This window comes from Penicillium subrubescens (genome assembly GCF_028828155.1).
Source record: "Penicillium subrubescens strain IBT 31985 chromosome Unknown utg000011l_segment0_segment0, whole genome shotgun sequence".
Lineage (NCBI taxonomy): Eukaryota > Fungi > Ascomycota > Eurotiomycetes > Eurotiales > Aspergillaceae > Penicillium > Penicillium subrubescens.
Genome location: NW_026643161.1, coordinates 58,894 through 70,695, shown reverse-complemented (window position 1 = coordinate 70,695; position 11,802 = coordinate 58,894). Strand labels below are relative to the sequence as shown.

General features: G+C 48.8%; 5 protein-coding genes across 5 annotated transcripts; 3 read left to right on the top strand and 2 right to left on the bottom strand.

Moving 5' to 3' along the window:
- Positions 1–878: 878 nt before the first annotated feature.
- N7473_012406 (glycoside hydrolase family 131 protein) lies at positions 879–1,884 on the top strand (the record flags this gene model as incomplete). The annotated part of the gene is made up of 4 exons (XM_057158345.1): positions 879–1,032; positions 1,091–1,227; positions 1,277–1,441; positions 1,498–1,884. The coding sequence occupies exons 1-4, from the start codon at positions 918–920 to the stop codon at positions 1,882–1,884; spliced, it is 804 nt and encodes a 267-aa protein (XP_057002299.1). The 5' UTR covers positions 879–917.
- A 284-nt stretch (positions 1,885–2,168) lies between these two features.
- On the bottom strand, positions 2,169–2,969 carry N7473_012405 (SDR family oxidoreductase; the record flags this gene model as incomplete). Its single annotated transcript, XM_057158344.1, has 1 exon — positions 2,169–2,969. The coding sequence occupies one exon, from the start codon at positions 2,967–2,969 to the stop codon at positions 2,169–2,171; it is 801 nt and encodes a 266-aa protein (XP_057002298.1).
- A 1,219-nt stretch (positions 2,970–4,188) lies between these two features.
- On the top strand, positions 4,189–6,149 carry N7473_012404 (uncharacterized protein; the record flags this gene model as incomplete). The annotated part of the gene is made up of 5 exons (XM_057158343.1): positions 4,189–4,328; positions 4,398–4,514; positions 4,582–4,635; positions 4,708–5,169; positions 5,225–6,149. The coding sequence occupies 5 exons, from the start codon at positions 4,189–4,191 to the stop codon at positions 6,147–6,149; spliced, it is 1,698 nt and encodes a 565-aa protein (XP_057002297.1).
- A 327-nt stretch (positions 6,150–6,476) lies between these two features.
- N7473_012403 (uncharacterized protein) lies at positions 6,477–8,393 on the bottom strand (the record flags this gene model as incomplete). Its single annotated transcript, XM_057158342.1, has 10 exons — positions 6,477–6,560; positions 6,626–6,741; positions 6,793–6,820; positions 6,877–7,074; positions 7,131–7,345; positions 7,407–7,550; positions 7,605–7,951; positions 8,013–8,085; positions 8,150–8,163; positions 8,227–8,393. The coding sequence occupies 10 exons, from the start codon at positions 8,391–8,393 to the stop codon at positions 6,477–6,479; spliced, it is 1,386 nt and encodes a 461-aa protein (XP_057002296.1).
- Positions 8,394–9,953: 1,560 nt separating this feature from the next.
- N7473_012402 (MFS transporter) lies at positions 9,954–11,760 on the top strand (the record flags this gene model as incomplete). The annotated part of the gene is made up of 5 exons (XM_057158341.1): positions 9,954–10,213; positions 10,287–10,594; positions 10,657–10,805; positions 10,866–11,489; positions 11,560–11,760. The coding sequence occupies 5 exons, from the start codon at positions 9,954–9,956 to the stop codon at positions 11,758–11,760; spliced, it is 1,542 nt and encodes a 513-aa protein (XP_057002295.1).
- Positions 11,761–11,802: the final 42 nt, after the last annotated feature.

Here is an 11,802-nt window from a genome sequence, read left to right as displayed (position 1 = left end):
TGAGCTAGGATCAAATATAGGAATTGACTTTAATGGCGTTTGGAGACTCTTCTAAAAAGGCACATAGATCGAGAAGAGTGATGGGGGTGAAAATTATTGCATCATGATGTCAGCAGCCGTTCGAGAAGAGACGAAGAGTTCAAATCACGACATTTGATAGAATGAAATTGTTTTTTATCCTCAGTATGAGATGCGGTCTTTCCTAGTAGTGGTTCAGTGCTCATGGCGATAAGAGGCCTCAGGCACCAGCCTCACAAACAATGCTGTTGAAGCTTGATGTAGCGCCTCGTTGATTTTGCAATAGTGACTGTTTCGACGCTAGTCGCAACTTCTAGCCTTCAGTTGGTGGCAGGGTAGCTCTGCTACGATTCCTCAATGAATCCGCGTATAGATAGTCTTCTGCCATCGGTCTTCCACGAATCAGCCCTGTTGTATGATATTCAATGCGCATTGTTTGGAATTAGTTATCATGCCAATCTCTCCGTTGATCATTTCATCTGACAGCAAGTCCATTTCACGAATAGTGAGACATAATGACATGGGGGATATAGGATTCGCTGTTTCACTTGGCGCTGTTTCAAGGTTTTCTCAGACGTTCCACAGCTGCAGATCCGAGACTCGCTCAGTCCGTGCCCCATTTGGAAACGGAGGTTGTCGATCAAAATGAAGTTGAGCCCTTTCCAGTAGTCAAAGTGATTGATTAAGGAGTTTAGGCAAATATTCCCCTTGTTTCGGGCCTGTCATGCACCCTATTTGAGACTTCCTGTCACTTTCTCCGTTTCCTTCGCGGCAAATGAGCAACGATGGATCTATATAGTGATCCCATCTATATAGTGATCCAACTTGCCCCGAGGGTGCGACAATCAGCAAGTACTCCATTAAGCTACTGTACCAGACAGAAATAACGAGCCTGACCCATGATGACTAGATATATTGCGTGGATTTTGTCCCTTCCCATCGCCGTGCAATGCGGCGACATTTTGTGGACTGGCATCTTTAATTCTTCTGCAATAGTTGCTGACTTTGACAAATGTATGTCCAATCTCATTTTATTTGATCAACTTACTAATCTTGACATTTTGATACCCAGGGTCCTGGTCAAACCAGATTGCACCCTGGCAGTGGTACATTCACGGCACTGGAAGCACCGGTGAATATCTCGAGCTCTCACCAGATTTCAAGAACCCAGTCGATACCAGCGATGCTCAAGGTATCCGGATCTCTATTGTAAGTGGATTTCCCTGGATGACTGGATCTCATCACTCACTTGTGTTAGGACGGAACGTCCTTTTGGAATGGCCAGACCATGGAGCGGAGCGAGATCATCCCTCAAACGTCCGAGAATTTGGGTACCGGGCGCCTGTTCTATCACTTCTCGTTGATGACCAGCACCACCAATCCTCCCAATCCCAAATTTGAACACCAAATCGCGTTCTTCGAGGTAAGTGCAGGACTCGCGGATTGTCGATGGCATCGCCTTTGACGTCTCGTGTGTAGAGCCACTTCACCGAGTTAAAGTACGGCCTGCTTAGCGGCGACTCGGCCAGTGAAGACAATACACTGCGCTGGTGTGTTAGCGGAATAACAAAATGGTCCACGCAGCTTGAAGCCGGCAACTGGTATAACTTCGCATATGATATTGACTTCGATGCAAAAACTGTGTCGCTGTGGGCAAGTAACGGCTCCGATCCATTGAGTGCCGTCGTCACGGGTGTCAGCGTATCGACTTCGACCAACTCTGCAGATTGGCATGTTGGAGAGCTACGACTAAACAATGGAGGTACTGACGCCGCTGCCGAAGACTGGTTCTGGTCGGGTATCTATGTGGAAAACGCTCCAATTACAGCCACAATTGCGGGTCCACTTGCGGGCCAGTCGGAATGATTCGTGAAAGGGCCAGGTCGCTGGTGGGGTTCATGCTACGAGAGGAGCAACATGTCATGTTCTTGAACGAAACCAATTGTCGTGTCTATGTTTGTTTGCAATATAAGAGGTTATAGTGCAGTCTTGGATATGCCTGTATTGATTCCAATTGTGTTTTCATTCCAATTATTGGTCAATTCGTTAGATCGCGGGGGACCGTCAAGGTCTCTCCCCGTACAATTGCACGTAAGCATGAGGTCATCCCGTCCCTACGTGCCAACGCTCTCATTATGTACAGGAAACATTTACCGCACGCAGTATCCGCCGTCAATCAGCAAATCATTACCAGTCATGTAGGAGCTGGCATCGCTGACCAGGTAGACATAGGCACCCTTCAGCTCCTTGGCTTGGCCATTGCGGTTCATGGGGATCATAGAGAGCCACAAGTCCTGGACCTTCTGGTCAACAAAGTCGGACAGACCGGTGTCGATGTAGCCGGGCGAGATGCTGTTGACACGGGCAAAGTCGCGCCACTCGTTGGCGAGCGACTTGGCCATATGGATGCAGCCGGCCTTGGCGACGTTGTATGAGGTCTGCTCTTGGGGGAAGTTGGCGATGTGGCCAGACATGGAGGAGGTAATGACGAAGCTGCCGGTGCCCCGCTCCTTGAAGTGGGCGCCAACGGCCTTGGCACAGTGGAAGGTACCAGTCAAGTCGGTTTGAATAACCTCTTGCCAGTCCTGGACGGAGCCGTCGAGAATTCCGCTGTTGGCAGTGCGGCCAGCGTTGGCGATAAAGGCATCAATCTTGCCAAACTCCTTAATGACGTCCTTGACGAGTCCATCGACACTCTCCCACTTGCCCACATCACACTTGTAGGCCTTGACCTTGACGCCGTACTTCTCGCTCAACTCCTTGGCGTTGCGCTCGCCACCCTCCGGTCGGGAAGCGTAGGTGATGGCCAGGTCGGCACCCATCTCGGCGCAGCCACGAGCGGCCTCAATGCCCATTCCGCGGGGGCCTGAAGCGCCAGTGACCACCACGACCTTGCCCTTAAGGCTCAGAAGGTCCTTCAGACTGTCGGCTTGGGGGACTGGGATAGGCATGTTGATTGATTGGAGGGTGTGGTTTTGTAGGAGGTGATTGTTGTAGGAATTGATGGATAAGAAGATTGGAGGGTGGGAAGGTGGAATAAATAGTAAGAGAAGAGGACTGTGGAGGGAATGGAGGAGAGAAATAAAGTAATGAAATGAATAATACGAGGATAAGCAAACCCTGGAACGATAAAGCATTAGAAACCTATGACCGATAGTTCAGTAATCCGTCATCCCTCCTTTCCAAGAGTACAGGTACAATCCAGTTGGCCTACGCTGATGTATCCTGCATGTATCCTCTGCCCCTCTTTTTTGCCTGTTTAGAACGCAGATGCGGCCCATCTAGGCTTAGAAAATAACTTTAGAATGGGGTGCTAATGTCTCTGATATGTTGGTCATAATGGGGACCTCCTGCGCCCTGACAAATGGTTTCCTAGTTTGTCTCTCCACCTTTTGACTAACTCGGAGTAAGCTATTATGCTATAACTATGGCTATCTGGATGACATATTGACATACTACTACAGTAGGTGGGAAGTGGAGAAGAGTACCACCCTAACTACGAGGCGGATCCCTCGGAGCGCTGACGTCATGACTGCGGACCACCCCAAGCTCAATGGAGATGATCTCATCCTTTCCTTTTACTGTCAATGACACTATTTGCTGATTAAAGAATTATATACCGCACCAATATAATCTATAACTTAGTATTCAGGGACCGGAATTGCACATTTAGCAATGCTTAGGAAATCAACCCCAGGTGGCATTTCAAATCTCATCCTCGCATGCTTTAACACCACGCGCAGGATTTCAAGCTTGTTTGACACGCCCCAACTTCCAGTGTGGACCGTGCCGATCATAGATCGCTTTACAAGTTCACAAAGCCCTTTTCTCAGGGGACTTTTCAAAGATAAACATTTTATTGTGCTGATTGCTAGCCCCTATTTTAACCCAGCCACCAAGACAAAATAAGCATGTATTAGCCATCGAGAGCACATTCTAATAATCATCCCACAATGTGTGACTCAAGGGAGGCCAACTTCTGTAACCATCTATCTAATGGTGATATGGAACTCTTCCATCTATCAAGTATCCACACTCGGTGATGACGAAATAGACAGATAGAAATCAAGAAGCGTCGCACAGTCGTTGACTCAGCGAGTTCTCACAATTCCTAGTATTAGCAGAAGTGGTCGCCTGTAGCATTAGAATCGATAGAGACTTTTCTTCAATATGGATAATCATACTGCCCAGGATGTGCCTCGGGCTCAAGAGTCGGCAGAGCCTGAGAACGAGCCTGTTCATCGGGCATCAACCGTGAGAACCAACAGCACGCTTCATCATAATGAATTTGATGATCGTTTCTTGTCTAGGTAAGGGCAATTTTCATCCGGATTGTACTTCGGGCTATCGTTCAAATAGCTGACTTTAGTATGAAATAGGGTTCGATCGTTCTTCAACCGTGACACTCATATTGGACACGTTACTCGCCATCCTCTACGAGGCGATAAGAATATTGAGATCCACACGTGGGATGGCCCCAATGACCCTGACAATCCGTGAGTCCTCGGGCCTTGCCTACTGAAAGGCGACATAGTGTGGAGAACGGGATACTGATTGGCATAGATTCAACTGGAGCAAGACTTACAAATGGATCCTCACACTTACAATCTGTTTTATGTGAGTCTCATCCCAAACCATTGATCATTCTCAATGCTGCAAGTTTGGTGGCTAACAAAAAACCTGCGATAGATCTATCCTGACGGGGTTGCCGGCCGGATCTTACGGCGCTGGTAATAACTATATGGCGCAGCGCTTCCATGTTCAAAATGAGCCATTCCCGAATCTTGCATGGGCAACCACATCCTGGAATATGGGAGCAGCATTCTGGCCACTGATCTTTGTGCCTCTGACAGAGTCTTCTGGTCGCATGCCGGGATACTTCGTCTCCTATTTCATACTGGTCGTCTCTCTATTCCCATCAGCCTTCGCACAAAACTTTGCTACCCTGGTTGTTACCCGCTTCTTCGGTGGCGGAGCATCCTCTGTCTCCATCAATATCGTTGGAGGCAGTATCAGTGATGTTTGGTACGGTGACAAGGCTCGCAGCTTGCCCATGTCACTTTTCGGGTTTACTAGTGTTGTGGGAATAGCTTTGGGTCCATTCATCGGATCTGCTATTCAAACGATACACAAAAATGATCCGTGGAGATGGTAAGACAAAAAGTCCCCTTCCCACTTAATACTTGGACGATCTAATGGATAGCAGGATCTTCTATATTCAGATCATCTACAATGCTGCGCTTATTCCGGTGTTCTGGCTGATACTGCGCGAGACACGAGCCGATGTCATTTTGAAAAAGCGGGCCAAAAAGCTACGTCGCGAAACTGGTCGTCCGATCTACGCCGAAAGCGAGTTGAGCACAACGAGCGTGTGGAAGTTGCTCCAGGTCTCCTTCGAGCGCCCTACTCGAATGCTTCTGACCGAGCCAGTGGTTACATTTTTCACCCTCTGGGTTAGTTTTGCGTGGGGGATCCTCTTCCTCTTCTTCTCCAGTGTCGGACAAACATACAATCATAATTATGGATGGAATACTTTCCAAACTGGCCTTGTTCAGCTTGCAATCTCCGTTGGCGCAGTCATCGGCACGGTGATCAATCCACTTCAAGACTGGATCTACTTACGCTCCGCCCATAACAACCGTGAAAATCCCAGTCGCCCTATCCCCGAGGCCCGTCTGTATACTTCTATTCCTGGCAGCCTTCTCTTCGCCGGAGGTCTCTTCTGGTATGGATGGGGAAGCGTGGGCGACGGCTCAATTCACTGGATCGTGCCCACCTTGGGAATTGGCTGCACCGGCGTGGGCATTTATTCTATCTACATGGCTGTCGTGAATTACTTGACCGACGCCTACGAGAAATACGCGGCATCAGCACTATCTGCCGCCTCGCTGGGTCGGAACACATTCGGTGCATTCTTACCCCTGGCCTCATTCCAGCTTTTTGACACGCTAGGCTATGGGTGGGCTGGTTCATTACTTGGTTTTGTCGGCCTTGCCCTTTCCGTTGTGCCAGTGGTCTTGGTTCTCAAGGGGCCCGACATTCGTCGAAGTAGCCCATTTATGCGTGAGTCTATGTTCGACGCGCATGATGAGACGACTCAGGACCGCCAGCCTGAAAAAGCAGATGTGTGAGAGTCGAGATCTGTCCTCTCTGGGTGGGCGTGGTGTAAAGCCCAGTGAATTTGTACCGTAGAGCACTCAAAGACCTTGAATAGCTTCAAGCTCTGCTTCGGGTATGTATTGGGAAAAGCATAACTATTGGAGTTTGTATAATTAATAAGTGGATTTGAAAGATGAGCAGAATAACTAGGGTCATGACCACAGATAACAACGACCAATTTAAATGCTTCGACCTATTAGACGCCGAATCCACGGATCCGTAGACAAGTATTGTACTCTGCCTCAAAGCGATTCGTTTACTTACATGAAATACTCAGTGGAAAACCGTCAATCCCAAGCTTAAGTGTTAGCATTGCATGAGAAACTGGCTTTGCTGGAGTCCTCATGAATGGCTTTTCCAGAGACCCACAATCCCATACCGCACTTGACATAGTGGTCAGCTATATCTCTTCGATGGGAATATAGATGAGAAAGTCTATTCAACTTACTAGACAACCCCCAATGACGACTACAATCAGATTGACGATCAGGAGACACATTTTCTGCCATGATTTACCATACTGTCCCCAATTCAAGAATAACCAGAATATTCCACTGAGGCCGTCTATATTTTGTATTCATTAGCACTGTTTTTTTTCCTCTTGAGGGCACTTACACGTGAACCAGCTTGCGAAGAGAGCGGTCTATAAGCACATTCGTTAGTTTCATTGGCCGGCGTCATGGGAATTTTCACACTCACAATCAAACTGAGCAGGTCGTTGAAAACCGGAATGGCCTCTGCGATGACCCATGCAATAACCCAGAGAATCAATGTAATCGCTACCCAGGATCCAATGGACCCCACGCTTCTCTTGTGCATGCGGTCGGTGCCACGGAATAGACGGACATAGATGTACTTGGCTGCAACGTGGCCATTGATCACTCCAGCGATCACGATCTATGAATCTAGTATCAATATTGTTCGGGAGTTGATCCGGTGGCAGTGGGAGATACCGTTGGGATTGCGATTCCATACGCAATCTTTGCTGTGATTGGAGCGGTCGAGCTGAGGGCAGGGGACTTCACGTCTTTTCCACCGTAATAGTAAATGACTACCGCCGCGACAACATACATACATGTGTCAGTTCCTTGGAGGAGGAACAGAGTCTTGGGGTAGTCTGTTGGTGTTTGCATCTCCGAAATGAACCCGAAGAAAGCGACATGGCCCGCTATGTATCGCCATAGTCAGTTAGCACATCCACGGAGTCAACGATGAGGCCTCCGACGTACCATATGCAAATACAATGTTCGTTACGGCTAAAAACCCATTTGCAACACTGGTTTTCGTTGTCGCATCTACCTGGCCATCTCCGGGCCGTTGTATAGCGATAGCGATCATCGTGATGAGCACGGCAGCAATAATACTGGCAAATGCTGTTCCCAGTTAGCTTATTGTTTCTTGGAATGGCCAGTGTTTGAATACCATACACGCGAAAGAAAACCATGAGACCTTTCTCAACGTCCTCGGGATGGCAAATATGAAAGACACGATTAATCCAACAACACCAAACACGATGGAGCAGGTGCCATGATTGGTGAGAGTATTCATCATGACAGTGAAGGTGAGAAGATGGCTTCCCATGATGAAGACAAGGAAGAGCAGTTGTGCCGTTCCCAGAAACTCTCTTCCAAAGCGGGCGAGACCGAGGGGTCGAAACAGGACCTCCCCAGCGTCGGCCATGCTATGAACATGTGGATAGCGGAGTTTGAATTGGCCTATGACATATCCTGTGTAGGTAGCTAGGAGTCCCAGTCCGACGATGAGGATGACCGCCCTAGAGAAAATGTTAGGTACTCTGGACTTGGTTTCTACTCCTTGAATGGTTTGACACTGACGGGGCCAGTCCGATAGTCGCCACAGCAGAGGGTAGCGACAGGATTCCCAACGAGATGGTTTCGGCGATCATGACTATCGATGAAGTTCAGTGTTGTCTCTTGGGATCGCTCGAAGCAAGGTTAAGGAGAGATCATACTCATGCCGCATTGCCTACATGCAGTCAGAGTCATTAGTGAGTATTTTGTCGGTCGCAATGGGTGAATGCTCTCATACCACCAGTATAACGTCCGGTATTTGACCTCTGCAAACTCTTCGTTTCCGAAAGGGTCCTCATATTGGTGGCCAGAATTCTCAATGTGACTTTTCTCCTCGTCCTTTGTGATGCCATCGCGTTCCCTTAATCTGGCACTCTCGATGGGGTCGCGGTAGGCTTGCGCCATGCTGTGAAGAGCGTCCGATCATAAACTAAACGATTGCTGCAAAGAATATCCGGAACCCGACTTTGATTTGGAACTTGAAGTTCAGAGGCTGGATGCTTGGGAAGACTAGAGAAGGATGAGAAAGACTAATTATGCACACATGAACACGAGAGGCTGGGGGCCTAAATTGATCGAACGGACAGTAACGGCGTCGGGGTCTCATATGCGCACATCCATTCTGTTGATCTTAGGCCTCGCAGGGTACCAGGTTCTATCCATCTTAGACTAAGAAAACGATGTCACCTCGCGACGGGGGCCAAGAAGGTATGGTTGCGGGGGAACTACATCATGGGGGTGGGCCCAAATCCACCAAACCCGGGCGCCTGTCAAAAAGCGTGTCAGCAGGCTTTTTCGTTGCAATAATTTGATTCTCAAACTATAAACTATAACAAATACTTTTGTCACTGTCAAGCCAAGTCCAAAGGGCATAGCTCACTTCAGGAGTTGAAACTGAACCTAAAGGTTTCGGAAGGCCGGCACGATGTGCGCTAAGCGACGCCATGGCTGAGTTTGAGGTGTTATAGCTCTGTCCAACCAAAAGGCTTAAATGCGCCACCCAAAAACAGGTATTATCTGGCCCCTCCAGGAGGACTACAAGCGATAATAGCCATTGGATTATGGTCAGCAACTCCACGGCTATTGGTGGCTGTTTCCAGAATCGTCATCCAGGGAAACTGCTCCGCGGACATATGGGGAACGTGGAGCCAAACACGAGGTCGTGGGGGGTAGTCTGGCCAAACCACTCTCTATGGCAGCCATCCCTCAACTAACGCATGTCGTCGATTTTGTCTTTCTCAAAGCCTGTGGCAATGGGCGATTACTATCATCATGCCTCGTGGCTTCCATGATCGGGTTCTTGCGTCTATGGCGATACGCCTAGGACTATGAACATGATGGATGTATGAAACCTGATATATAGTCACTGAGAAAGACTATTGTTGTGGAAGTATAGTAGGTATGGATGCAATAAATAGCCATCTCATTCCGATGGATGACACATTCACTTCTGTCACCTCAAGTGGTAGTTCATGCAGATAGGATCTGTTTGGTGAAGACAATAATAAATCACGTGACACAGGGGATATCATGACCTCCTTGAATTGGTCACATGACTGGCGGCTGGTCTCGAAAGGGATTAGTCACCGAGTTACCCGATTTATGCAAACATGCACAAGTCGGCATCCATTTTGACGCGAATACCGGCGTAAGCGAAGTGTTTCGCTCACGATGGTGCTAGACCAGGCCCAATTGGGGCTTTTATTCCCCTTTATGAACGGCTTCTCTGGTGGGCCACATACATATCAGTCCAATCATGTGGCCAGTGGCCGGGTTGTGTCTATTCCGGAAGTTGTGTCGTCCCTTTAATGATTACAGCAAAAGGGAGCTGAAATTTTAGCACTATAAAGCGGAAATGGTGCCCCTCTCGCCCTACCTCGACTGAAAAGTAAGGGATAAGATCTCCAACAGAAAACTATCAGAACGTGTTTTTCGCACTCGGTGCGTATCTGATAGCTGGACATCATGAGTGATGATTCGTCGTTTCCCCGGTCTGATCTAGAAAAGGGACTCGGCAATGAGACAGTTGTTTCGATGACAAGCCTTGGCAAAGACTCACAAAAGACCGAGGCCGAAATACCTCAGCACTCTCGACCTGATAGCGACGCGAAGGATCCCAATCTAGTGACATGGGATGGACCAGATGACCCCGAGAATCCGTTCAACTGGAAAACTTACAAAAAAGCCCGGCAACTTGTGTTTATGGCCTTCAATACATTTTTGACGTATGGCAGTCTCGCTTTTTATATGTCCCAACTTCGCCCGATTCTGACAAGCGTTTGCTGATCATTTAATTAGTCCTCTAGCCTCCTCAATGTTTGCTCCAGGGGTGGAAGATGTGATGAGGGAGTTCGGCTCTTCTAGCACGATGCTCGCCTCGTTCGTCGTCTCCGTCTATGTATTGGGTTACATGGTCGGCCCTTTCCTGATCGCACCATTGTCTGAGCTATATGGACGGGTTCCGCTGTATCACGCCTGCAATTTGCTCTTTTTGATCTTTACCATTGCTTGCGCGGTCGCACAAAGCCTCCCACAGTTGATCGTCTTCCGGCTTTTGGCAGGCATTGCTGGTGTCTGCCCACTCACAATCGGCTCGGGAACAGCCGGTGAGTGCTGAATTTGTGGACGTCTTCACACATTGGATCACCGACTAACTTTCCAATCCTAGCCGATATGGTTACTAAAGAAAAGCGTGCTGGTGTCATGGCGATCTGGGCTATGGGACCCATCCTGGGTCCGGTTATTGGACCTGTCGCTGGTGGATTTTTGGCCGAGGCAGAAGGATGGCGCTGGGTCTTTTGGGTGATTGCTATCACGGTAAGACCAAATTAGAAATTGCTTTGTTCCACACAAGAACTATGCCTAATATGTCGATAGACTGGCGTCGTCATTATTGGAACTGTCCTCGGATATAGGGAATCATATGCACCCGTCCTGCTGAAACGCAAGGCCGCTCGTCTCCGAAAAGAAACCGGTAACCCAGATCTTCGAACAATCTACGACACTGGCCGGACACCCCGCGGGCTTTTCTTGTCCGCACTTGCGCGTCCCGTCAAGCTCCTCTTTGGCTCGCCTATCGTGTTCCTTCTAGCACTGTTCGCTGCCGTGACCTATGGTTATCTCTACCTCATGTTCACCACAATCACGTCGATCTTCGAGAACGAATATGGTTTTTCCTCCGGGCTCGCGGGCCTGGCCTACCTGGGATTCGGCGTTGGATGTCTGCTTAGCCTTCTTGTTTGTGGTCGTGTCGCTAATAAAATTGCTGTTACTCACACGGCTCGGGGATGCTTCACGCCGGAATCACGTCTGCCGCCGATGATCTACGGGTGTTGGGCAATTCCTATCGGTCTGTTTTGGTATGGCTGGTCCGCGAAAGCTCATGCACACTGGATTGTGCCTATCCTGGGAACCGGTTTCTTCGGAGTGGGCCTGATTTCCGTCTTCATGTCGGCGAATACCTACCTCGTGGACTGTTACTTAGTTCATGCAGCCTCTGTGGTATGTCCAAAACCGTTCTTATACTTTTTTCCAGCATTCAAGAAGGATTATATTGACTGTCATTTCACAGACTGCTGCTAGCACCGCGTTGCGATCTTTGGTCGGAGCTGTTCTGCCCCTGGCAGGACCGTCAATGTATAGTGCACTCGGACTTGGATGGGGCAACTCTCTTCTGGCATTTATCGCCTTGGCTCTGTGTCCGGTGCCTTTGCTATTTGCGCGATATGGCGCAGCGATTCGTACCAATGCTCGGTTCCAAGTGCGACTTTGATTGAGATTACTTGAAGTTTCTGATGAGCCCGTATAGATTTGC